Source organism: Pseudopipra pipra, chromosome 1 (assembly GCF_036250125.1).
Source record: "Pseudopipra pipra isolate bDixPip1 chromosome 1, bDixPip1.hap1, whole genome shotgun sequence".
NCBI classification, from domain to species: Eukaryota; Metazoa; Chordata; class Aves; order Passeriformes; family Pipridae; genus Pseudopipra; species Pseudopipra pipra.
The window spans coordinates 149496246-149523823 of NC_087549.1; the positions used below are offsets into that span (position 1 = coordinate 149496246).

At 41.5% G+C, this 27578-nt stretch overlaps 2 protein-coding genes across 2 annotated transcripts; both read right to left on the reverse strand.

Annotated features, from left to right (window-relative positions):
* Window positions 1–2010: 2010 nt before the first annotated feature.
* On the reverse strand, window positions 2011–15158 carry NUB1 (negative regulator of ubiquitin like proteins 1). Its single transcript, XM_064638640.1, has 15 exons — window positions 15004–15158; window positions 13328–13445; window positions 13082–13243; window positions 11640–11698; window positions 11003–11073; window positions 10390–10572; window positions 8757–8845; window positions 7266–7372; window positions 6232–6418; window positions 5774–5881; window positions 5458–5610; window positions 4443–4589; window positions 4049–4144; window positions 3120–3312; window positions 2011–2698 (listed from the first exon to the last, which is right to left on the reverse strand). Exons 2-15 carry the CDS (start codon window positions 13442–13444, stop codon window positions 2535–2537), a joined length of 1836 nt encoding a protein of 611 aa, XP_064494710.1. The 5' UTR covers window position 13445; window positions 15004–15158; the 3' UTR covers window positions 2011–2534.
* A 3424-nt stretch (window positions 15159–18582) lies between these two features.
* On the reverse strand, window positions 18583–25732 carry LOC135404122 (uncharacterized). The gene is given in 4 exon segments (XM_064638702.1): window positions 18583–18893; window positions 18895–19403; window positions 24041–24430; window positions 25558–25732. Coding segments are annotated over 4 exon segments (1164 nt in total). The 5' UTR covers window positions 25718–25732; the 3' UTR covers window positions 18583–18788.
* Window positions 25733–27578: the final 1846 nt, after the last annotated feature.

Sequence of the window (27578 nt, forward strand, 5' to 3'; positions counted from 1 at the left end):
TTGGAAACATTTCTTGCCTTCCCCTCACTGCTGGGGCTGGAATCAGGTGTGTGTGGAGCTGTCCTGCCTCCTTCCAGTCACCAGAGTGCCAGAGCTCAGATCCCCTATCAGGGGAAGGAGTGACCAGCCATAAAACAAAGCAGACACTTAAGGGAAAGCAGGTATGACAGGGGCACGTGCTGTGACTCAGCTCTTGCCCTGGTGGCACCAAAGCCCCCCCCTCTGACATGGTCACACTATGTCAGTGGGTCGGGCTGGTCACCTACCTGCTCACCTCTCCTGCTGAGCAGCTTTGGTGGTTCTTCAGTGGCAGGTTCCTGCATCTAGTAGGAATCAGCATTTAAATTATGTGAAATGCCTACCAAGAGACTAATATGGGAGGTCACCTGCATCGTGCAGACCTAATTCCACTGTAAAGCTCTCAGTCTGGTGGTTGTGGCTCAGTACTGGCCCTGTGAGAGATGTTTATGAGCTGGTGGCTGCTGGGTGATGTTTGCCATGCAGCTGACTTCGTATTTTGTTTCTGAGGGCAACACTAAGTAGGTGGCCTTTATGAGATGGACAGAGTTCCCCAGATCCCCTGGGCTGTAGTACTTTCCCTTTAAAACTTCACACACAGTACGTTAGACTTGAGAGCCTATCTGGGCATACAGCAGCTGCACAGGCAATCAGCACAGATCTCACAGAGTGGAATTAATGAGTCATTACCACTTCTGCCTGTTGCTAAACATATCACAGTGCCTCCAAATGCACGGTCAAATGAACTTATAACTTTCAGCCAGTGCCTCCTGCCCTGCTGATCACTTACAACTGCATATGCAGTTACCGGGGGGCAGCAGCGCTGGCAGAGTTACATCATTGATGAATGCCTTCTCTGACAAGCACTGCATGTTATGATGCTAATTTTAAATTCCCCAAGGACAAACCTTCCCTTCTGAAGTTGTCCCTGCCAGTTTGCTGTGCAAGCCACTTCAGAGAGGAGAAGTACTGCCCCTTCAGCCCAATATGGTGCATGCCCAGGGGCTGCAGGCAGTAGGTTCAGGAAGGAAAGAGCCAATTTGTGTGTTTTCACCTGCTTCTTGTTAAAACTACATCCATGACCTTGTATGTTTTCAGTTTTAAATTATTTTCTACGTTCTGGTTTTGCTCTGCATTTTGTCCAGTGGTTCCTCAGGGCTGGCTGGCAGAGAAGCAGGATAGAATGGGTGCTGGGGCTGGTTTCCCCTCAGAAGCTTGTATTGCTGGCTTTAGAAATGCTTCAGCCTTCTTGGAGGAGATAGAAAACTACTCAGTTTTTATAACACCTGCCTTGATAAAGAAGCATGAAATACAAATAATTCCTTAACAGTGCAATCACTGCCTGCCTTTTGCCGAGCTTGGCTGAGGGAGTCAGAAAATAAAACAATCCACTACTGCAGCCTGTTCTGGTCCCTCCGCTGGCATTGAGTGGTTATTCCACAGGCCAAAGCTCTGCTCCCTCCAAGTATCCCAACAGTTCAAGCTCCCATCTCCCCACCAATAAGTGCCGGGTAAGGATACACTGTCACCAGACTGAAGGTTCACCACAGCAGGTTCCTTGTTCCCACCGGCTCCAGACGGGGCCTGGGCTCCCTCTACCGAGAGCGTCGAGTCATGGAAAGCAAATAAACCACATCCAAAAAAAGCTGCCAGGCAGAGGAACTCCTGTTCCCGGCACAGAGGAGCGTTCACAGGGCAGAAAACGGGATGTGGTAAAACCACAGAAACCCCCAAACACTTCTTCAGAATGCTGAAGCTGGAGACAACTACCGAGACAGCGCCTGGACCACGTTCTGTTCAGCAGCTGATTACAGAAAGTCTTGTAATCCCCAGGAAATCCATCAGCCACACACCTGCAGAGGCTAAGAGGAGCTGCTTGGGGACACTGGTTATTTAGTTATAAAAGGAAATACCAGTACATCACTACACCAGCCCCAGGACAGGGCCCTGCTGTTTTAACACTGGTTTTAACAAAGCACAGAGGTCTCTCACTGAAAGCAGAAACAGCACTGAGTTACCTTTATTGCCTGTGTAACACCTGCAGGAAGGGACAAGAGGAACACGGTAAAAAACCCATGCACAACAGATACATAAATGTCTCTTAGAAATCTTTCAGAAGAAAAGGAAAGCAGCTGGAAAGCTGATACCTCTACAGCATCATGAGCTAAGGTTTCTGATTTACAAAGTCATGTTTTTCTTTTAAAGCTGGTATTTTAAAATGGTATAGAAATGCTTCTTTGCTAAGTGAATTAACTTGTTTCACAATAAAAATATAGTTTAGTTCTATTAAATTTCCTTCTGAAAATAAATGTTTCTATTTTTCTGCTATGACAATAAATTACAATGTATCACAAATGTAGGCTTTAAGCAGAGTTACAAATAAGCAGGAATTAATATTCCATCTATAGTTTAACTGAATTCAAGGCCCTTAATAAGAGATAAGCTGAAGGTGCATTTATAATCCAAACTCAATTTGACAAGGTAAATACACATAACTGAAGTAGATTTAATGGGATTTAGTGCTGTGGTACTTGTATATAGGATAAGTATTCATGAATGATCTGTTCTTCTTCCTCCAGTGTTAAATCCAGATAATCCTCTTCATGTTCAGGAATATCCTCTAGAATTTCATTGACCACATCAATCTCCATGTCTTCATCTGTTGGTGAACTAGAAGAACCTTTCAATAAAAAGCAGCAGCAAATTCACCTCTGAAAGAAGTTGGTACTTTCCCTCTTCCACGAGCATGGCTGCTCTGCCAGTCTGCTCCTGCACAACTACCTCTCGCAACTACTCTGCAAAGGATAGGGCAGGATGGCCAATTTTTCCTACAATTTCCTGTTATTTAAAGGTGTAGGAAAGCCTTTAGTTATACAACAGGGATCACTACAGCTCTGACAAATAATTTGAGAAAAAAAATATACGTGCAAGTATCGATTATCAAAGGCTGCCTTGCCTGTAACAGTGTTTCCAAGAAAAGCAGCCTGGGGCATTACTCGAGCCCCTCTATCACTATTTAAGCAGAAATCACTTAATTATTCCATACGAAAGCCAGAAGAAGAGCCTTCCCCTTCCCCACCTACTGCATGCAACATTCTTACCTGCAGACTCTGTAAGCAAGTCCTTTGATGAAGCTGATTCCTCAGATGGGCTGGACCCTTCTGAGGACAGCAGCAGTGAAGCAGGAAGAACTCCCCCATAATGAGCAAGGGTTTGGGAAGCCAGGTGGATGTTGCCTTTAAAGACCTTTAAAGCCTGTTCTGCCGACTCACGGCTGAAGCCCATATACATCAGCTGCAGGAGGGGGGAAAAACCAAAATAAAGAAAATCTGGAGAAATCCAAGCTCATCTGGCATCAGGGTCTGACAGGAATATGACTCTGCATCCCACAGTCATTCCTTTCACACACAGAGGAAAGCGCTGCATGCCAGGAATTCCAGGACACTGACTCTGGCTTAGTGAACAGTTAACAACAGGGCAGTGACCTATTAAAGGCATGGGGATGTTGAGCAGGATCAAAAAGCCTCTTGTCTAGTATCAGACCAATTTTTTTTCTGTTTTCAAAAGGAAACTTCAAAGCACTCCAGTGTGTCAGGAGGTTGCACGTGCTATTTACTTTCTCTAGGCAATACAGTTTTCTTGCCTACCTGACATTAATTACTCAGCCACACTAACAACTGCCGAGCCTGTCATGAGAAAGACATTCCAACTCTTTCCCTTGAGCACTACAGACTTGAATAAATTTCTCATTTGCTGTCTTTTTTGGGATAGAGCATTGCAGTGCACATACTTCTCTGCACCTGTGCATGGCAGGTTGGTGCAATGGGCAGGAAGTATACACAAATTACATTGTAGCTTGAGAATGACTTCACTGTGAGGAGTGAGCCAGAGAGTGGAACTGTGACAGCCTGAGTGACATGGGTCAAGGAATATTTGTAGAGCTTTGCTTAAGGAAGATCTGCCTTATGTTTGAAGGCATAATTCAGAAACAGGACAACCAACTCCCAAGAAAGCAAGTGGTCTAACTTACTTGCTCAATACTTTCTGGAGAAACCTGGAACTGCTCTGTGGCCACAGAATCATCGTCATCACAGTCCAACAGTAACTCTGGATTGTCAAGAAGAAACTACAATAAAACAGAGAGGGACCAGAATAGAGCAGCAGAGACACAACAGTCCTTGACATGGATGTGTATGTAGCCCCAGAGTTGATAGAAGCAAACCTCAGCCAACTTAAGTGATATCTGATTCATGGGGTCAGGAAGTGCAAGTTAAGTCGCTGCAATTCGATACCCAGAAAAGGTAGCTATGAACTAACAAATATAGTCTACAGAAAATAAGAATCTACTAAACATTAACACCCCCCCTCCCCAAGAAAAAACAAGGTTTTTTGTACGGCACTACTACTCCTGAAAAATCACTTACCTTAAAGGCTTGGTCCAGGTTTCCCTGTGTATTTTGAAGAGCTATTTGAGCAGCTCGCTCTGAATAGCCCATACTTTTCAAGGTATTTAAGTCTTCCAGTCGCTGCCGCCTTTTAGCTCTCTCCTCCCTCCTTATCTGTGCCTTTTCCTGCAAGAACAGACATTGCAAAGCTCACTGCACATGGGAAAGCTTTAGCACACTGTGCACGTAGGGTTTCTCGGATCTTTTACTTCAAATTTGAATCTCTTGAGGAAAAGGCCTTTTTTTTTTTTTTTTTTTTGTAAATACAGACTGTGCTGCCAGACACCCGTTACTAAATAAAGCTGCATTTCCATGAGGTAGCACTGTCTCCATACTTCCGCTCTGCAGATCGGATCTGGTGCCATCACAGCTATTCTGGGCCCTGTGTGGTAAGTGACAAACCCGTTTGGCAGATGGGCCCACAGACAAGACTTGCCAAGGACATACAGTCAGAACTGGGCAGGGAGCCAAGGAGTTCTGTTCAGCCTTCCCTTTGGCTTTTCTGTCCATGTTTCACTGTCTGAAGTCTAGAAGCACCCCCTCAAGCTTACCAAGCATCACTTCAGATCTGGACAGCACTGTCTTCACTTTAGCACAAAAAAATCCCTCTCCCCTCCTGTATCTTCCAAGTGCAAAGCCACAGTACGGGGTAGCCAAGCCCGGGAGTGACAGCTTGATCCTGGTTTTATTCCCATATGGAGCACTGCTGAGCAGCAAATGCTGGTGCAAAGTCTTTGCAAGTGCCTCTGTGGTACAACCACAGGTCTTTGGTGCTTTCATCCCATCTGTTTTGGGACAGAGCTTCCCTTGCTAATGCATTAAGTTTTGATTTCAAACTTGTGGCAACATGTCAAACTGTCAGTTACACCAACAGTGCCAAAGCAGGATAATCCAAGTCCTTAATTTAGCACCACTCTGCACCAGTCACACAACACACAACCTCCCGGACAGCCCAACCAAGGCGATCTGTGATTTAATACTTCCCTGCCCATACCTCTCTCCTGTTGGTGATAAGGTTGGCAGCATGCTCCACATTCCCGTGGCACGCTCGCAGGGCAAGGCGAGCTTCCTGCTCAGAGAATCCCAGGAGGGACAGGCGATCGACTTTATCAGGATCTATGGACAGCTCTTCATATAAAGAAGATGCCTGGATACAGCAAGAACACAATGACAGTACGTACACCATCACTGAGCTAAAAACAAAAAAAGCCTCCCCATTTCTCTGAGTAAGCAAAGAACAGATGCAAGACGAAGCCCAGTCACAGGGGCTGGAGTGAATAACTCCAAAGTTTTCCCTAATGGTGTCTTACCTTCTGGATGTACTCTGCAGCCTCCTTCTCCCTGCCACTGTGATAGTGCCCGATCCCTTGAAGGAGGTAAAGCCGCAGAAATAAAACCTTCTCACGACCATAGCTTCCCTAAGGAATTGTTTAAAGAAGGAGGGGGAAGCATGTGGTAGAACATGACTTCTTCATCAACAGAACACTTTACACACTTAAAGAAGACACAAGTCAGTGCTATGAGACACTTGGTGTGCAGATGAAGTACCACACCTAAAACACTGATGATGTCTGTGCCTATAAATACGTTTGCCACAACCTTTTTGTCAGGTCCAATGTTTTCCCTGTGTGACAATCACACAACTAGATGACAGGCTAATGACACACAAGAAAACTCTACACTTCTAAACTCAGTCTTGTAGTATTTGAACAGTAACCGAACACACGCAGGAAAAAAATCCACCAAAATTAAATCAAACCCAGCATACTTTGATGTCAATAAGCCTTTCGTGGTTCTCCCCATAGCACCTCTGGAAGCATCTGTGTGCTGTGGACAGCTTTTTCTCTGCATCATCCAGGCAGTCCAGCTGCTCCAGGCGGAAGTAGCACCACACTATATCCAGCTGCAGCACTGCATAATTATCAACAGTGTTCAGCAGTTCTGTGCTGCACTCACTGGAAAATAAAACAATTACTCTGTTGTTTTCTTTTTTCTGGGAGGGGGTTGTTTTTTTCCCCCCCACGCACTTTTTAACACTCATAAAACAACGTGCTAGAAGTGTGCACACTCACATGTTTGAGAAACCACACTCTTCATAGTTGGGAGTTATATTTTGAGTTATGGCATCATAACTGATGTCAGGGGAACTTGACTAAGCACTGATCTGCCATCCCATTCACTAACATGCAGTGTCAGCATGTAAGCTGACATCTCTAAAAGCAGAACAGAATTAAACCCTGTGCATTCTTTGGGAGGACAGAAAAACTGTCTTAGTGCACACAAACATGCTGAGTTCTGTGCCAGCCTCCTTGCACATACACACAGATGAGAAACAGACAGGGACAGTATTACTTTTGGGATCTCAAAAGAGCAATTTAGGGCTCTGACTGCTGACAGGAAACTAATTTACTTGCAGAAACCCTGGTATGGTTACTGACCTGAGCTATCTGCTTCACCTTTTACAAGAAATGATTACTTCACAGGAGCAATTGCAAACGAGTATCTGTAACTGTCTCTCAAGCTAATGCAATTTATAACCCAGTACATGAATATTGACAGTTTCTGTTTATGTTGTTATGAAAGATTAACTTGCCCAGTGGCAGTATCTGTTTCAGCTGTTCTACATGAAGCCACCTGTCACTACAAGTCAGAGCCTTTATCTGTTGTCTCCCATCTGCAGAGGGGGTGTGAAGCAACCCCAGAGAAAATTGGCCCTGATTTATATGCACAGGTAGAGCTAGTGCTGTTCCTGTATTTGACTGACAGTAAAGCAGAGACACAAGGACTCAGGAATGTTCTTACCAGAAGTGTTTATCAGCATCCAGCAAATATGGCAGTGCTATTTCATATTCTTTCTTCTTCATTAATGCTCTGCCCTTCTCATGATAACCCATTGCCAGCACAAGTGCCTAGAAAAAAAAACAACATTGAGACTTTTTGTGCCACCTCCCCAACTCAAAGAACTAAAAGAAAATATCAGAGCCCTTGTTCCTCCTAGAAAAAACACCACTGTATCAGTTCTGTAAGACCAGTACTATTTCACACTGCTTCATACTTTTCTCCCATCTGTTAATGCCAGACATTGTCTAATTAAAAGCAATGAACGTTACCGACACATGAAATGCTGCATCAAGCTGATTTTAAGAATGCAACCCTAGAGAGATTTTCAATGGTGAGTAATACAAAGCTCAGCATTTTTCCGGGTGCTACACTTTTTAACAGCACCAAATTTGTTTCACTTCCGCTATCACAACTATCTTTGTAAAACCTAAAAAAAATTCACCTCCTGAAAAACCTCACAACTGAAAAATCAAATTTTGAATGTGTCAGGAGAACACTCCCGTTCCTGAGGTTTGACAAATGGAAATGTAAATAATAATTCTGGACAGGAACAACCCGCAATATTTCCTCTCATCCTTGATCAACGCTGATGAAATCTCATGCACTTGAGCATTTGATGCTTTAACTCTTGAGGTGAATTACTACTTTCAGCACTTCATCAGAACAGCATGCACTGGGAGACAGCCGAAACTCCAATCATCCAGGTGATGCAGAAAACAGCCTCAGAAAAGGCTAAAGCAGCAGATGGAACACATTAGGCCTGCTCATTTCTGCACATTTTTATTACTCGGTGTAATTCCAAGTATTTGTAGAGATCTTATTTATCTTCAGAAAATCTAGCACTAATCTTGAAAGACAGCACCTATCACTATTCTCCTGCTTCAGCAGCCAACATTAGGTATGTCAGTCCTTCTGTAACTCAGTGCATGCACCCAACCAAAGATATTTTCAATTGAGAACGGGGAACTTCCCTGAATGGTGAACAAATTTAAGTTTGAAAGGGGACACAGTGCAAAAGATCTCAAAACTATTTTAAAATAGCCTACTTTAGAGAGACTCATCAATTTTCCAACTGGAACTAAGGCCTAACAAACAAGTTATTTTCATGCCATTCTAGGGCACCCCAAAATTAAAGTAGGTGCTAAGATATAAAACAATTAAAGCCCATCTTAAACCACAAAAGTAAGATATGGACCACACAGGGGTCAGTGCAAGACTAGACCTGCAATGAGACCTCAGAAATCAGAGGTTGCCTCCAGATGACTGAAGTACTACCAATTACAGAGTTCTACTTGAATTTTATTCCAAGTTATTTGTATTAACCAGACATCTAGTGGGCCCAGGGTTACATCCCTGTAAGTCTGTCTGTGTTTCAAGCCCATATTTTAAATGCTTCACCAACCAAGCTTTAAAGAGCCATCTTAGTGACTTTATAAGATACTTCCAACCTACTTTCTTAGCTTGAGGAGGAATCTTGATTGACCTTCCAGTTTGATTAGCTATATCTAGGTATGGAGCAGAGTCTGGATCCAAGTACTCCTCTGAAAGAGACAAAAAAGCAGTTTATATTTTAAGTACCACCTTCAACAGAGCAATGCTGCTGCCATATTATTATGCCAGTACATACATCACTAAACAGAACAGCAAACAAAGCCAAAAAATATCAGAACTACATATAAAAGCTTGCATGCGTGTTTTTCTGGACATAGCAACAAACAGCGACCCTGATCAGATAAACATGAAGAACTTCTAGAAAGGTCACTAAGGAAAAGGCCTTGTGCATCCAGAAATTTAGACACAGCATCAAAAGTTACATGAATTGTGAAGGATTTTTTCAAGAAAGACAAAACACCCACATTTTATACAACATAGCACTTGAAAAGATTTATCAACTAATGCATAGACTATTAAAAAAAAAAATACAACTGAGCACAGTTGATAGAGATGAAAAAAAATATAGCTCAGTATTTTCCTTCCCCACATCCTTAGTGCTTATAACCAAATTATCAGTCTTGTTTTCACTTCCATCTGATTTTCAACGAAAAGATAACTGTTTACAATAAAAGTAAGGATGAGCTTGTTGAGATTAAAAGCTTCTGCCCCGGAATTTTTCTCAGGTGAAACAAAAGGGTTGTTAAAGTCCCTCCTACACTTCACACAGAACATTCAGCCTGTGAGCCTGTTACAGACTCCACTCCCTTCTCAGGCATTGGCTGTACCTGACAGTCATTGGCAAAAAGCTGAAAGAGGCCCTATAGACTATTCAAAGCTTAGGGTCTAAACCACCCCTTAAATCCATAAAAGGAATCACTTCTTTCATTTGTTTAAAATCTGGTATTACAGTAAAAAACTGTCTGTCACTGACTGTTAAAAGCAGCTTTGCTCAGGTGTTTGTGCATTTGGCTGAGCATTGCTTGCTCAGCTCCACAGTTCCTTGTTTGTGGATTTTTGAAACAATATAAAACAGAGAAGTGATTTAAACCCACTGTGTAGCCACGCAACTCACAAACACAACCTCATTCTGAGAAAGTACTGCTGTTAAATTAACTGTGTCCCTTTAACTGAACCCACAGTTGCCAGCAATCAACCTCCAGGGCAATGAGAACAGAACAGCCACGCTGCAGATGACAGTGACAAAGGAGCTGCTCTGCACAATGAAAGCAGGGCTACACACAGCCATAGCCGAGGTAAACCACCAAAAAATAAAAGTTTTTAATTACTTCTAATACACTATTACACTGTGCTTATGTCTACAATAAATTTAAAGCCTGTTCTACAAGTCATCAGTCCCTTAACTGTCAAATGCCAGTTAAATAACTGATTCATGCCATATCCATTCCAAAGTGACAAAAGTTTTGTAGCATTCTAGTTGTGATAAGAAGGATTAGACTAGAAAAGGAAGTTTTAGTCAACTTAAAATCCAGTTTTCAAGTGGGCAGAAACCTAGAAATCTACAGACTGAAGTCCAGCCACAGTACAAGCACTCTCCCATGCTGAAAGGCCACTGAAAGATAATTTTTGATGCACAAGAATTAATAAACACCCATCTCCCCCTGACCCCACAGACCCCAACAAGCCCACTTACCTCTCTGTGCTAGAATTTCCAAACCCTTCTTAGTTCTTTGCATCTTGTCATTTATTTCTTTTTCTTTCTTGCACTGAAGTTCTTCCTCCTGAACTTTTCTTTTGGTTTCCTCATCACTCTGTTCCAGTTGAAGTACCATCACTTTTGCATTGTGTGTTACACCCTGGTCTTCAAGGGTTTTGCCTGAAAATAGAGCGTGATCTTCTAAAGAAAAAAATTTTTCAGATGCTTGGGCCATCAATGAAAAGAAAGCTGTTGTCATCACCTCTCACAACACATCTGACAGGCTGAACATGTGCAAAGCACTACAGAAAGTTTTTGAAAGTGCTGTTATACAATATGCTTTTAAAAAAAAATAGGATTTCTCTTAAGGGTGCATTTTCAGTATTTCAACATTTTCAACATTTACTACAGGATTCCTATAATTGATCTAATTGTATCTAAGAATTTTGTTCATAATAATTCACTACATTTCCTGTAGAGCAGGACCTGACAAATTTAACTGCTCTTCCTTGGGAATTTCTGAAATTAACAGAGTTGCAAGAAACTTTTCTCCTGAGAATCAGTAAACTAGAAAATGATCATAAAAGCATCCTCAGCTAGAGATACATACCCAAGTCAAGCTGCTTCTTATTTATGATTATTTTGACAGCATTTTCTTGTAATGCATATTCCTGTGCTATCCTGTGGAATAAATAATTTCATCCATGAATATAAATTTATAAGGCTACACAATATTACTGTTACAATAGCAATAAAACTTAAAAACTAGTATGTTCATAAGTTGCTTAAAACTTTTGCCATAAAAGGCAGCTGCTAGAAGTAAAATATCAACATGAAAAAGCTTTATGTACCACACAGGGAAAATCTGAGATAAAGAGAGGGGGAAAAGCAAAACAGACAAAAAAGAATCTGATTTCTTTTTAGGTTTAAAAACACAACAGAAAGAGAAGCTAATGTTCACTGTTCAGAAGACCTGCCTAGTTGCAGATGTGGAACAGTGATCACTGGTGCCTTCTCAGGTACTTGGTGGGGATTTACACAGCTGCAACTTTCCCATTTTCCATCTGTTAAACCACAGCTGCTTACAGGAAGAACTGCCTTACAGGGATACTGGACATCCTGTTCAGACATACATGCTAAGAAAAAGCCTAAATCAAACAACAAGTCCTTTGTTTGCATTTTTTTATTTAATATTTGATGACAGGGCACTACCCCATTAGAGAAGAGCCAAGGGTGATTACACTTACTGTGATCTGAGCTCCTTGCCTGTGATGAACAGGCTGGTTTCCAGTGGGATTTTTCTGCTCTGTAGGAATTGAATTGGGTGAGGGAAAAAGAGAGAAGGGAAAAAAGCATGGTATCAAAATACTTCGGACATTTTCTTAATTAATTGTTTTACAAGTAAAATTTCTTTTTCACATAATAACCATGTTAAGAGGATTTTGCCTGGATATACACACATTACTTTCCAGGCAGAGAGTCCTATATTTGCTATGTAGTGCTAAAAATAAGCATTATAAAAGGAAAATATTTAGATAAATTAGAATTAGATAAATCTAAATTCAGAACAGAACAATTTTAACTAATTTAATTATGTACTTCCAATCTTAACTCTGCTTTTAATTATACCACTCACCTGTGACTGGCTAAGTTATGATTAATTCCTACTAGTGTCTCTGGTCCCAGATTAGATAAACTGGAATTTTACATTAATTAATTCCCCTATATGCCCAGCAGCATGATAAAGTAAAATTATGAAATTATTTGATTGTTTTAACTGCATGGCAATCATTTAAAACCCTCTACCCTTTAAGTCCAGGTAATTACTTTGCACTACAGGGGTATTTTACGTGTGAAACTAGAGGTTGAAACCTGACTTTAAAAAAGCAAAACTTAATTCAGTTCTGTCTTAGTGAAGCTTTTAGGAGCCTGCCATGGAAGGTTGAGCATTGGAAAGGGCTGCCCAGGGAGATGGTGGAGTCACCATCCCTGGAAGTGTTTAAGGAGTGACTGGATGTGGCACTGAGTGCCATGGTCTGGTTGACAAGGTGGTGATCAAAGGTTGGACTTGATCATCTGGGAGGTCTTTTCCAACCTAACTGATTCTGTGATTCTACAGGTGTGTGATCCTATGAAGGGAACAGATGAGTGTGATCACAACAGAAAATTCTGCTTCCCATTTCCAAGTTCAAACACTAGATATGCCCATTTTAAAGTATGGCCTAAGATGACACCATTTAAACAAAAGCTGCCATTTAAACAAAAGCTGTGGTAATACAGTGATATTAATATGCTGATTCAACTTTAGGTATTCTACAGCTGAAAAAAATGCATCTGTTCCTTGCTGCTAATATGAAGAGTGATGTCAGAAGGAATCAAACTGAAATAGACACTTAAATCTAATTTATTTTTCTTAATTGAAAGACAACTTGTCATTAAATCTTAAAGGGAAGGCAATTACTGATCTCCCAATATTATAGTTCCTTACCATGATATTCCCACATACCTGGGAAACTAAAAATATATCTATATAATTCCCCTCTCCCTGTTTTTTATACCTAACACAGATCTTTCATACAAAACACCTGAAAAAGTCAAAGAATTGAAAATATCTGCATCAGACACATATCTAGAACCCAAAAGGACAAAGCAAAGCTACTTATCCTGACTTTTCTGCAACATTACTTACTTTTCTACGAGGCAGATAGATATCAAGTCTTGCAATCCCAGTCACTTTAAAATTCTCATTTCCAGTTCCACGCTCAATTGCTTTACACCGTATTTCTTCAAGCATATTCTCTGTGTCATTCTCATTGATATTCAGCTTGGCTGAATATTTTTGTACAAGCTCCTAAGAAAACAGCAAGAAAAAAGCTGGGAAAATGCACCAGCAGTATGACATAGAAGATGTATGACAACAACTCAGAATATTTACCTTCATCTCTTTACCAGCTTCTTTTTTGTCATTTGTATATGGTGGCTTCCATAGCTGAATTTTGTCCTCTCTTAGGCAGCTTGTCAGTTTTGCTATCAAATATTTCTTTTGTGCCATCCTTTTAAAATGAAAACACAATTGGAAGGGAAAAGAAAGAAAAATGAACAATCCTTTCATACAGTTTTCTCGTAGCAAGATATTCTACTTTTCATGAAGTCTAAGTGACATTTTGGAATTCTGCAATAGAAGATGAGCACTAAAGGCATTTCATGCATTTTGGTGGGGAGGGGAACCTGAGGGGCACAAGCAACAAAGAGCAGAGGCCGAGATGAGAGATGAAGTGTGCTGTAAACCTGCACTGGGCACTAAAGCACTCATCAGTGGGGAGAAGATGATGGTGAGCTGAACAGAGCAGCTCCCTGGCTCACAGGTGAGAGTTCAGCCTGAATTCATCACTACAAGTTATTCTCATTCAGCTCAGGGAAAGCAGCAACTTCTGAGTCAATCAGCATGTCCCTGGGGAAAAAAAAAACACCTCAAGAAACAGGGAAGGTACACAGAGGGCAAAGAAAGGTGGGTGCAGTGACCTCAACAGATGGGAAAAAAAAATCTAGGTGCACGTTAAAGCAGGGGAGACTTTTGCTTCTTGGACACTGGGAATCATATGGAAAATGTCCTTTTAAAAGCATTTAAAATGTGCATATATGCAGTAAGCTCAGCATGAAATTTGATTCCTCAGTTTCACTTTTCTTTCAGAGGGGTTTCCATCTCTCTTTCTCGTTTATTAGCACACAGCTCTCAGGAGAAAACGGGACAGAAAAGCAGAATCAAACATTTCTACCAGTTTCCTCAGTTTTAAAGACTGCTCCAGGCTCAGGAAAAGACCATTTTATAGCTATAATTCTACAGCTATATAATTAACAAAAAAAATTAAACTTATTCCTGCAAAACCTCTGCTACGAAAATTAAAATTCTGCTTTCGCAAACACAAACCCTATCATTTTATACGCAATATTTCTAATATTTATCATAAATTCCTACCACATCATCACTACATTGCACAAGAATCCTGCACAAAAACTCTTGTGACTCACTTTTCCACCAGCCAACAAACACCACAAGCACTCCTGGCACAATTTCACTTTCAGTATGAGTTTAAAGGGGACTTTCTCAAAACCCGCTTGAGTAAGCAATCAGGGGAATTTCTGAATGCAAGACTGAGCTTTTGAAAGTAAAATGTCATCCTCCAAAGCCAGTTTGCCTTAGAGGTGACATGAAACAAGTACAGAAATACGACGGGTGACAAAAGATGCAGAAACAAGGTTCGAGAGCCAAATTGTTGACGGAAGGAACAGGAGACTGTCAAAACAGCTGAGTAATAAAGCAGAACGCGTTAATTTTCCCAAAGAAAAGGAGGAAAGCCGCCTGGCACAGCTCTGACACATTCCTCCGCGGCTAAAGGCGGGGAAGGACTGAAGCAGCGCAACGAGCAAACCCGCCAGGGCGGATCCCCCAGCCCCGCCGGCCCGGGGTGCTGGAGCATCCTCATCCCTGCCCTGGAGCACATCCCAACCCTCCCCTCCCTGCCAGGGCAGCGCCGCCACCGCCAAGTCACCGCTGTCAGCGCTGTCACCGCGGCGGCCCCAGCCCCGCCGCCCCGGCCCCCGGGCACCCACCTGCTGCCCCTGGTGGGGGGAGCTCGGGCGCTCCGGCAGCTGCTCCCGGGGCTCCTTCCCAGGAGGACGGCGGGGGCCGCTGTCCCTGAGGGGAAGGGACCGGGAACGGTTCCTACGGCGGCCCGGAAGGCCCGGGGAAAACGGGCACCATCACGTGGGTGAAGCCGCGCCCCGCCCACCATGGCGGAGCTCTGCCCTCAGCCCGGGCCGGCCGAGGGTGCGGGGTGCGGAGCACGCCGGGATTTTCACTAAGTCGGCATGTTCTTTGATGTTCGGTGCTTGTACGCTTTCGAGCCTAATTAAAAGGAAAGCAATCACAGAATCGCAGAGTCGGTTGGGTTGGAAAAGAGCTCGGAGATCGGCGAGTCCGACCTCTGGCCGACCACCACCGTGTCAACCAGGCCGTGCCGCTCGGTGCCACTTCCAGTCTGTCCTTAAACACCTCCGGGGATGGCGACCTCACCGCCTCCCCGGGCAGGGTGGTGACTCCACCACCTCCCTGGGCAGCCTGTTCCAATGTCTAATTACCCTTTTTGTGAAGAAATTCTTCCTAATGTCCAACCTAAACCCTCCCTGGCGCAGCTTAAGGCCGTTCTCTCGTCCTGTCACTGAGGAGACTCACCTCACCAATTATATAAGTACCTAAAGGGGAGTGCCAAGACAATGGAGCCAAACTCTTCTTAGTGGTGCCAAGCAAGAGGGAAAGAGGCAACGGGCAGAAAGTGAGGCACAAGAAGTCCCACCTAAACATGGGGAAGAACTTCTTCACTGTGTGAGTGGTTGCACACTGGAACAGATTGACCAGAGAGAGTGTGGAGTCTCCCTCACTGGAGATATTCCAGAGCTGCCTGCATTCAATCCTGTGCCATGTGCTCTGGGACCAGATGACCTACCCTTCCTACCTGACCATGATTTTGTGATTCTGTGAGACATAATCTGTGAAACAGGTAGCAGTTTACAAGCTCTAAGTGATGTCCTATTGTTAGAAAGATAAATTACTTGAAAGTAGAATCGCCTTGTTAAGGTTTAGGTCTCGACATGTTTCAGTAATCTCAGACCAAGAGGGATGGTGGACCTGGGGGAGCTTAACAAAGCTTGGGAAGAAGGACATACTACTGATAGTGGGCACAAAGAATGCCAAATTTATGAGCCACAAGGACCTTTGGCAGAATTCCCAAGGAAAGGAGGAAGCTGATAAAGCCACCTTGGCAACTGTGCTGAATCAGCTCCAGCTGGGTAAAAGGTAATGGCAGGGGCACATCACTCAAGAAACCACCAACTCAAGAAACCCACCGAGTCAAAAGAAGAGAAAGACTGAGCATTTGGACTAATTACCATAAAAAGCAAGAGAATCATTAAACAATAGAAGATAGAATACTAATTAATAAGAGAACTATCTAACTTGTAGCCAACAAACATTAATGTCTTTGTTTGCTAAAATGCATTAATGGTAAAAAGTTTTGATACTTGGTGTGCTTGATTTGTGGAATATCAGTGAGCACCCAGGCTTGCACAATCTGAAATAAATAATGAATGTCTCTCTTGAAGGTGTAATTATTGGCTTGTTGCACACCAGGTGATGAATCCAATTTTGTGGACAACAGTGGGAGCTGCTGGCCCCGGGGTGTCTGATGGCTCGTCCCTGGGATGTGTTGAGGGGTCTCCAAGGCTGCCCTGAGGCACTGTCCCTTCCAGGGGAGTTGGGGTTGGGCAGGTGCTGAGTGCTCTGCAGCCACCCCTCAGCTGCCACCTCTCTGTGTGTGGGGCAGAGGGGGTTGAGAGGGAGCACTTCCCCAAAAGGCCAAGGTTCTGTGAAGTGTGCCAGGAAGGATCAATGTGAGTTTGTTTTGGTTTGTTTTGGTTTGTTTTGTTTTTTGTTTTGGTTTTTTGTTTTGTTTTTGTTATTGTTTTGTTTTTTTTCCTCTGTATTCTTTGAAATCAGCAGTACTGAGGTGAGATTTAGTGTGGGAGCTTTTATTTCCCCTTCGCTGAGGATTGGCATGATCTTGCCTGCTTATGGAGCTGTCAAAAGTTGACCTGGGTTCAGAGAGAGGGCTGGAAGAACACATGGGGTGCGTGGAAAACCTGGTGCTAAACACCACCTCATGCTGAGGCCGTGCTCTTGTGTCACTTCTAGTCCCCATAATGTCCTGGAGTGGGAGCAGGGTATGACTACAAGCATTTGGCTGTACAATGTGGGCTGCTCAATGTTGTGTTTGCATCGGAGGCCCTCAAAGGCCTGGGGCTTGTTCCTGGAATGTTTTTGGCGCCTGTTATGATTAACTCATGTAGGCTAATTCTTTCATGTGACCAGCTGTCCCAGCAGCAAAGGGATTTTATTCTAACTGCCCCAATGTGTGACTGAAATCATTGCACAGCAGTGTTATTCATTCTATAATGGATGGACCTGCAGGAGTCCTAACATTTTCCTTGGGAAGTCATACAGACTATGTGAGGGTCCCATTTCCAGCTTTGGAAATGGGAACCTTGCAGGGATTACAGGGTTGTGAAGAAGACGCTGAACTAGAACTTCAGAGTTCCAGGCTCCCCCGTGTGCGTAAATCAGTCAATTTTGCCTACTCATAAACTCAGAGTAAACTTGCTTTTATGGCAGTCTTGAGTTCAGTGCTTGAAACTCAGCTAAAGCTATGGTAATAGTGATGGAAGTTCCTGTCCCATTTCATTTTCACCACAGCTGCTTTAGGAAAAAGCCCATAATTTTCTCATTAGGCAATTGTGCGTGTGTAATATTCCAGTCTCTTGAAATGTGAGTATAGCAACTTTTCTCATAACTAAAACTACTCCATGTATAAATGAAGATTTACTGAAATTACTCTTCCATAATGTCCTTGGAAATTAAATTGAAAGACTTATCCAAAGGCAAAATGCCTTTTCTAAATAAGTTCCAGTCAGTACAAAGCACAGTAATATGCTAGAGAAGCCTGAAGAAAGGAAAGGACAAAGTGGTTTTATGGAAGGGTTTACAAAGGAGTTAGTTACTTAGTCCACGCATAAAACTGCATGGAGTTTAAAACCAAGGTTTTCAAGGTCCGTGTTTAATTAAGATAACTAATTCAATCAAAGGACAATGAAGTTATTGAAGTATTTCCTTCCAGGCAATTTCTTGTTTCATGTGGACTAATTGTTATCTAGTATTTTTTCCCTGTTATACCCATACCTATTATGCATATCTGTGTTTTATCTTTTTTGTTGTTGTTTCTAATAATTCTTTAAATACTGAACTACTGTGAAGGAAAAAAAATAGTAGCTATTATGTCTCATACCTCCCATTTTGAAATGGGGAGACATTTCGCTTATCCAGTTTCTCTGAAGCCTATGTTTGAGAAAGAGAGTTGTCTGAACACTTGCTGCCAGAAGTGGGTGATATGTAGCTCCTGTTTTTGTCATTGAAAAGTACCTGCAAGAGAGGGTCTTCTTCCTCTAAAAGATTTTGCAGGAGGGGAGACCTCATTAGTTTCCTAGTGAAATACTGGGTATAGATGGGAACCAACAATATGTTATTATAAAATTTATATGTAAGAAAAAAAATTTCGCTTAGTAAGTCCCATTGGAACAATAGAAGTGAGCAGAGGTTTTATTAGTTAATTTTAAAAATACATCAGAAAGCATCTTGAATGTCTTGAAAGTGAATGACGAAATCATATGTTAAAAATTATAAAGATATTAAAGATTATATAGTAAGAATTTCCCTTGGCTAATAAAAGTAGTAGACTTGCAGCAGGTTGATCTATGTAACTAGAAAGACTACTTTGCTATTTTAAGTTTTAGTCAAGTTTTTGACTGAGTTTTAGGTATGACTGAGTGTCTTCACGGTGAGACATATAATCCAAGCTTCCTTGCTGCTTCAGAAATTCTGGGCCCTTTCTTATTAGGGAAAGGGTAAAAGTTCAGTTTGTTGCAGGCTGGCATGCATTTTGTAGAAGAAACATGCTGATGTGTCCAAACTGCTGAAGTGGCTGGTTTCAGAGGAGGCTTTTGGCAGGAGCTTGAAATGTTGCAGCCGTTCTCCTCACTGAAACTGCTCAACAGGCTTGAACTTCCCAGTTGACTGAGTGCAGATAATTCACTTTCTCCTCCTAATTCCTTGGGTTGGGATGTACCGCTTCCCTTTGAAATCAGTCTCTGGTTGTCAAAACTCCACGGTCTGTTCCTGCGGTGCGAAAGGTCCCAGGAGACTCCTCGTCCTGGGGTTTGTCCCAGGCGGTGAGTTCCCAGGTGGATGTGCCATAGCAGGTCGCCTTCTAACTTGCCACCGTTGGTTGTCTCCATTGTGACCTTTCTGACAGGAGCGTCTCCTGTGCATGACTTTGATCTTCTAACTTTTTTATTAATTAGGACGGCGTTCACCATCGATTCTGGGAGAACAGATTCCTGTTCACCTATGAGAGAAATAAATTTGTGTACGTTACCATGGTGGAAAAAAAGCACCAAGGGTATGATTTCTGTGGCAGAGACTCATCTGAAGAGCTTTAACACATGAGTTTATCTGTGCTCTTTCTGTCTGTGGCTGAGAGTAGTGCAAATTCTTTTGAGGCTAGGTTAAAGAGTACAACTATTTCATGCTTGGTTTTACAGTCCTGAGGACACAAAAGGTATTCTAGCTTTAGTCAAATGAAAATTTAAATTTATCAAGTCAATATTGATCTAACCAGTACTCTAAGACTCATTAACAGCACAGATTGAGAATTGACTTTCAGTAATTAATTGTTTGCAAGCAAAACTTCTTGAAGGTGAGTAGAGACTTGCTCAGTGTGGTAGATGCTGTAATTTGAGAAGCAAAAAGTTTGTTTGATACTGTTTCAAGTTTGTATTCACAACTTAATAACATTGTGCCCATTTGTAGATGAAATAAGTTGTGAATGTCTTCTTTTTCATAATAAGGAATCATTAACATATAGGCTTGCATTTTAATATTTTACTGCAATTTTACTATTACAGTCAGTATAAAGGGGGTGAATAGCTTATCACACTAGTGTTGCCTGAATGATTGCTTAGAGAAATCTTGGTCCATGTAGAGTAGAGAGTAGCTGTAACAGTGGGAGAGAATTTGGTCTCCTTTTTATTCTTGTATCCCTGTAGCTTAATTTTTAAAGTGGTATGAAAGAAATGTATAAGATATTAGGAATAGAATTGCTAATGCTACTTTAATTACATGTAGCAGTCATCAAATTACTGGACAGAACTGGTTTTTTGTGTCTTGAAAATGAATAGAAGCTGAACCATTGCACTAAAGATAATCAGTTGATGCTGCAACTACTAATGAAATATACCTTAGTTGGGATAAATATAGTTTAAAGTAGGAGCTGTGCAGAATGCTGGCCTTATTTACAGGGCTGAGTTATAGGTGCTGTGTCTGTTGCAGTATCAGTTATGAAGCATAGTAAAGGGAAAAAAGTAGACATAGAAGAGTGCTGATTATATTCTGAAAGCATGTCTCTGAACAGCTGTTTTAAAAGTCTTGTAACTCTGAATTTGAAATGAAGTTAGTTTGAATAGGATGCTGCCTTTACAAAAACCCAACAGCACAACCTCTCCTTTACAGCGGCCTTTCGTGCCATCTTTACAAAGAGGTATTTGAAGATGTCAGACCCAGCTGATTTACTGGCAGTAAATGAACCTGTACAACAGTGCTTTGGCTAAGGAGAGGCTTTCACTGCTGCCTTTGGTTATTGCTGAAGCAACAACCCCAGCATAACATCACAGAACTTTTTATGCTCTGTGGGTTGGCCACGTAGGATTGATCTGATAAGAGCTGCTTTGCAGCATGGCTGGGAGGGAGAACTGTGTGAGCCCACACCTTCTGCTCTCCTGCTGTGTTACTGGGAGAATGGAGACTAAAGCACTGGCAGAGCTTTGAGATGCAGGTGTGTTTGTGCATCTGTCTGTACAGTAAAGTGTGCTAACAGACTTTTTTAGGGTGACACCACTCAGAGAGATAAGAACACACAGTTCTGCATCACGAGACAGTGAGAATCAAAGTTATGACTGGACTTTATCCAAGAAATAATGCTGACTTCGAGTGGCTACACAAAGGTCCACTTGCAAAACAGAGCCCTGTGTGTTCTGCAGAACAGCACAGTAGAGCACCAAGCTATGAAAACCAGTAATTGTTCTCCGTGTGTGAGAGAAAAAAGCAAGAGAGAAGGGAACCGAGAGACTGAGGTGAAACACCTTATCATGTTCTTGTGAATGTTAACTGTGCTCTTGGCTGAATTGGCATTGATAGGCAATATCATGTATTACCTAGAACCTTATGAACTGGTCATCAGAAGAATTATGATCTGGCTTGAGCTGATCAAAGAGTTCAAAGTAATGAGTCTAGTCAAATTTCAATAGTCTGCACTGGTTTTGAGTTCGAGTTTGATTTGATTCCTTGCTTGGCTACAGGTGCAGCACACAAAATTGAGCACTGACCTTGGATAGAAATGCAAGAGTCCTGAGCCACTGTGTATTTAATTGACACACATTCAGCTCTCTCCAAACTTCTTAAAAAGCTGCAATTAGACAGACCTTTCTGTCTTTTTTTTTTTTTTTTAATTAAATTGTGTATTATAGCCTTGTTGCAGAGTTGTTTACCCTCTGGACTTTTTCATATGCTCCCATCATCAATAGATACTTTTAAGGTTCCGGAGTGGCAGAAGTTAATCTTATTTTGAATTAGCTTGGGAAATACTTGGAAGAGATTTCTGCAGTCAGTGCCCCAGTGTTTATTCTGTTGTGACTGCATGTGCTGAATGCTCCCATTTAATTCCTAAAGTAAATACTGTTTTTCAGCTTCTTAGCCAATAAATAATGAATACACTGCTGTATTATCTCCTAGCTGGTGACTTTCAAATCTTATCGTGCTCTTTGTTCTCAAATAATCAGGAATGGGCAGAAACGTGAACGTGGCTGTGTGTACTGGGGAGGAAACAAAGTCATTTTCAGGTGACTTCTTGGTTACTGACACGTGCATCAAAAAACTGGGGAAGTTAGAGGGTCTTAAGTTCTGTTTAAAGGTCTATGATTTCTGGCAAACAGATACTGACATACAGAGCTAAAACTCCTCAAGGAAACTTGGAGTTACCATTCCAACTGTCGTGCAATAAACCTGCAGTGCTCAAAATCCCTGTGGTATCATAAAAAGAAAACTGACCCGTGAGGCTGGAAAGGTGCAGGGCACCTTAGTTGGAACAAAGACCTTTGGCGAGGATTTTTAAGACCACGAGTTACTGAAGGTGCTTGTTCCATGAGGGTTTTTTTGTCAGGCCTCTGAGGTTTGTGTGTATGTGTGGGGTTGTGGTGGTGCTATTGTTGTCGTGTCTTTCCCAGCCTAGCCACGATCTTACCCTCTAGGTAGGGAAACAATTTATTGTCAGTACAAAACACTGATACACACATGGACTGCCTTTTGGTACTAGCTGGAATTTTAGGATAGTGTAGGGCATTAGGCTCTCCTGATATGGCAGTGTTCATCTCTGCTTGACATATTCTTGAAAACTGATGCATGTAACAGGTTCCAAGTGCTTCCAAACCATAGGAACTGAGCATAACAACCCCCTCCCCCCAAACTTCAACTGCTTCTAACAGTGACATAAATTCTTTCCACACAGGGTGTTTAAAGATAGAAGTTCAGTGCTGTGGGTTATGTGGTTTTGTGAATGTTTTGGGGTTTGTGTTTAAAAATACTTGTATGTGGATTTTCAACACTATTAAATTTTAAACTTCCCAGAAACTGTGCAGTCCTACTTTTTTACATCTTTTAATCTTCAAATGGCCTTGAAAAAAATCTGCTCTGATTACATTCATTATATTTGAAGCTTCATTTGAATTAATCTGAATAAAGCTTCTGCTTCCTTTCTTTAACTAACTTATATTTTTGCTACAGCTGATTAGTTGGGCTGTTTTGTCTTCAAGTTAACTGCGTTTTCATATCTGATAAAATAAGCTTGTATATATTTTTTTCTTCCTCACAGAGATTTTAATTCTTTTAACATGAGAATTTCAAAACATACGGATGAAAGAATATTTAAGAAGTGAATTTGTTGTATAGTTCATAATTATGTGTTTTTTCAATTGTTTTGATCGCAAAGTCTGACACAGCCAAATTCTAGAACTGCTGAAAAATCTAGAAGAAAATGTAAAGAATGAAATAACCTAAGTTTTGTACTTGTTAAGATAAATACTAATGTGAGAGGTGAATGAAGCATGTTTTTCATATTGCAATTAAATTCAGAACATAACTTCATTAATTGGCTTAGTATTCTGAATATCAATTTAACTTTGAAACCTAATGAAAATATATCAATGTAGTATTGTAAGCAGTAGTCTAACTAAACGTTAAAACATTTGAAAGTTTCTTACATAAAATCTGTCTAACATAGCAGGTAGATGAGTGATACATGTTGTTACTTGTTTTTCTATTTGTGCACTGTCCAAGTAATATGCACTGAAGATACTTTCAAAACAGGACCTTTTGTTCAAAGCTTGTATTTTAGTTACCCACTGTAACCTTTAGTATAACTTTTTTTTAACAAAAACCCAACTTGTGCTCGTTACTTGGTATTTGCTGTTGCTTCCTGCAGTCTTTCTTTACACAGATAGAGAAGGGAAAAGGAGACAGATGACACAGAATTGCAGGTTCTGATGGAAACATTGAAGAGAGCAGAAATGTTACAGAATACATTGCACAAATACACTGAGTACAGACATGAAGTACGTGGCTTCTGTAAGAGATACCATCTATGTTTAGAATTTTACTTTACTGATATAAAACCTGTAACACCTTACCTCAGATATGTTCATCTGTTTCAAATACAAGTTAATGTTTCACTGACATGAAGATAATAGATATAAATTGACATAAACATAAAAAAACCTTGAGAGAAATGAATAAAACCCCAAAATGACAGAAAAAGACTTCACTTTTACCTCTCTTGAAGCTGAACATCAAAAGAACAAAGCCAGAAGTTATTAAATCTTTAAAGAAGTAGTCTTTACATTACATATGCATTTTTTCCTATCAGTAAAAGCATACCTGTTTTATATACAATAATGTCTGGCTGCAGTTTTTGCTTCTGTTTTATATGGTCATACTGCTCCTCAAGTTTGCCTACATCCATCTCGGTGAGCTGCTTGCCACGGTCTGAAACCTGTGGCTCTGAGGTGTGAGTCACTGAAAAAATACCAGTCATGTATTTGTAAACCTTCACCATCTGTTCCAACAAGGAAGAAAAAGTTGTGCAGAAGCAGGACACTTCCTTCATTGCGTTGGCAAGAAAGCAAATCAAGTTTGAAGCATCTGAAATCTTCCTAAGTGAACGAGTGACTTTCTTCCAAGCAGGGAGACTTGTGTCAGAAGTTGCCTGGTCTGCGCTGAAGTCGTGGCTGTCAGTCAGCTTGTTTTCATGCGGCGTGTCTGGAGCTCCTGCACACAGAGTTCATGATCAGGACTGGATAGATGGATTTAATGTTTACCTAAGGTTGTAAGCATGTGAACCTTTGCCAAGAAAAACAGTGAAATACGAAACCTCCTTGAACACAGTCAAGTGCAGAAAGGGCTGGGTAATACTGGTTTATGTAGCAATCATCTCTTAAAGAGATGATATTGAGGATGCATCCCCAGGATAGCAGTTCCACCTGGGAAATATTTTTCCATGTTTCTTTCCATGTGTTTTGTGTCTTTTTCCCTCCACTGTCCCTTCCTTAACTTTCACCCAGTTTCATTCTTGCTGACACTTCTTGGGGCAATGGGGTGGGAGGAGACAATTTGTTATGCCTTAATACTTTTGTGCTTATTGCTTTCTTTTAAAGAATGTGTTAAAAGTGTTCAGGCCTCAGTGCAGAGTCAGAATAGTATGTGCCAATGACACTTGGAATTGGGAGGCTGGAGACAGGAACACCTTACTCTGACTCATTCAGGATTTCCGCTGTTCTATAAGATGAAATAAATTACAGAAATAATAATTTTGTTACTGAGAGCTGAGCAAACCCTTCCAATACATGGTAAGCCACATTTTAAGACTTACTGTACATGTAACAGTATTATCTAAAGTGAGGCAAAAATTTAAAAAGTACATGGCTTTTGTTTATATTGGATAAAGTGTGAAACTATGCCTGGACTAGGTACTGGAAGTTTTTGTCCCTGAAATAGGTTCATCAAGGGCCTATGTGAAAAAATGATGCAGTTAAACTGTAGTTTTAACACAATTGTTATCTGCTCAGTTTCATGCACTGACACACTTTTGGTCAGAGTTTAAAGGGACTTTCTCAGAACTAATTTGAGCAAACAGTCAGGGGTATGTCCCACGAGCCACTTTGAATGCAAGACCGAGCTTTTGTAACTAAAATGCCCGTTTGCCTTATATGTGACATAAAACAAGCAGAGAAATAAGTCTCAAAAGCTGATGTGTTGATGGAAGTGACGGTATTGTCAGAACAGTTGGCTAATAAGGCAGGACACGTTAATTTTTCCTAAAGAAAAGTAGGAATGCCACCTGGCACAGCTCTGACACACCAGGGGCAGCAGCCTCCAGGTGAACCTTGGGCACTCACGCAGCTGATCCCGGAGCTCCTTCCCGGGAGGAAGGCGAGGTCCGCTGTCCCTGAGAGAAGGATCCGGGAACAGCCGGGCGGTGGCTGTGGCATCACAGCAGCGGCGGGTTCCGATGGAATGTGGCGGGCGGGGGGGACACGGGAGCCAGGCGGGGCTCATCACAATAGACAATGTGATGTGTGCTCAGAGGAAGCGAAATAACATTGTATTCCATGGTATTTTTTCTTTTTTTTTTTTTTTTTTTTTTTTTTTTTGTTTGTTTGGTTTTTTTTTTGGTTTTTTGGGTTTATTTTTGTTGTTGTTGTTTTTGTTTTTGTTTTTGTTTTTTTTTGTGGATAGCTCTATGCAAGCACCTGGAGGATATGTAGTATCCTCCGTCAAGCACAACAAAATTCAGTGGAACTGTAGGAAAGATTAATGGTTTGAAGTTGCCTTGGGTGCAAAGAAAATGGTAATTTCTCTTAGAAATGGATAACATTCCTATCACTTTGACAGTAGGCTTTTATTTATCCATTGGTTATTTATTTATACATTGGTCTGTTTCCAAGATATCTTGTGAGGGCATGGTTCATTTTTCTGTCTGAGAAGGGTTTTTGTTTAGGTGGATATAAACCACAGGTGTGAGACTGGAAATAACCACTCACCTGTGAGAACCTGCACAGGTTTGTGGTGCAGTTGTGGCACAAGAGCAGATCATAGAATCATGGAATGTTAAGGGTTTGGAAGGATCATCTAGTGCCAACCCCTCCTGCCATGGGCAGGGACACTTCCCATGAGACCAGGTTGCTCAAGGCCTTATCCAACCTGGCCTTGAACACTGCCAGGTTTGGGGCATCCACAGCCTCCCTGGGCATCCTGTTCCAGTGCCTAACCACTCTCACAGTAAAGAATTTCTTCCTAATATCCAGCCTAGACTTCCCCTCTTTCAATTTGTACCCATTACTCTTTGTCCTGTCACTACAGTTCCTGGCAAAGAGTCCCTCTCTGGCTTCCCTGTAGGCCCCCTTCAGATACTGGAAGGTTGCTATGAGGTCTCTATGCAATGTTCTCTTCTCTGAGCAAAATGTTAAACCCTCTAGAAAAAACCAGTTGTACTACTACAGTTATATCTGTGTAGTTGAAATGATTATGTCCCCTTTGTGCACACACTGTTGTAACAGCAGAAAGATGTGTAACACTGCTGGTAAGGATGGTGTGTTGTTAGATGGTATCAGGGAGCTGAGTAATTAATTCAGACTTTTGTTTTTTTAATGAAATACTGAGGATAGATGGGAACCAACAATACGTTATTATAAAATTTATATATAAGTAGGATATAGCATGCACTAAGACCAATTACAACAACAACAGAAATGAGCAGAGGTTTTATTCATTGATTTAAAAAATTATAAAGATATTAAAGACTATATAGTAATGATCTTCCTTGTGTAATAAGAGTAGTAGACCCACAGCAGGTTGATCTGTGTAACTAGAAAGACTACTTTGCTATTTTGTTTTAGTTAGGTTTTTGGCTAAGTTTTAGATATGACTGAATGTCTTCATGGTGAGACATAATCCAAACATTCTTGCTGCTTCAGAAATTCTGGGCCCTTTCTTACTAGAGAAAAAGTAAAAGTTCAGTTTGCTGCAGTCTGGCATGCTTTTTGTAGAAGAAATAAATATGCTGATGTGTCCAAACTGCTGAAATGGCTGATTTCAGAGGAGGCTTTTGGCAGGAGCTTGAAATGTTGCAGCCGTTCTCCTCACTGAACCTATTCAACACACTTGAGCTTCCCAGGTGACTGAGCATAGATAGTTCACTTGTTCCTTCTTATTCCTCAGGTTGCATCATAAATGATTGATGGAATCAGGGGGTGACAACACACTGTGCATAGAGTTCTGGTGAGGCTCAGCAGGCTCTCAATGTGTAAATCTGCAGTAACTGACTTTTTAATAATTACTCTTGCCTTCCCACTATGCTTGTGTCGTGCAAATTGTGTTGCCTACCTCAACTGCAGCCTTTTCCTGCCTCAACCAGGGA

Excerpts from the sequence above, each read along its gene's own strand:
- NUB1 (XM_064638640.1), bottom strand. The coding sequence starts at position 13,444 with ATGGCACAAAAGAAATATTTGATAGCAAAACTGACAAGCTGCCTAAGA. Across the intron at positions 11,074-11,639 it reads GGCAAGGAGCTCAGATCACA|GATAGCACAGGAATATGCAT; the intron begins GTAAGTGTAATC and ends TTTATTCCACAG. Across the intron at positions 10,573-11,002 it reads TAAGAAGCAGCTTGACTTGG|GCAAAACCCTTGAAGACCAG; the intron begins GTATGTATCTCT and ends CTCTATTTTCAG.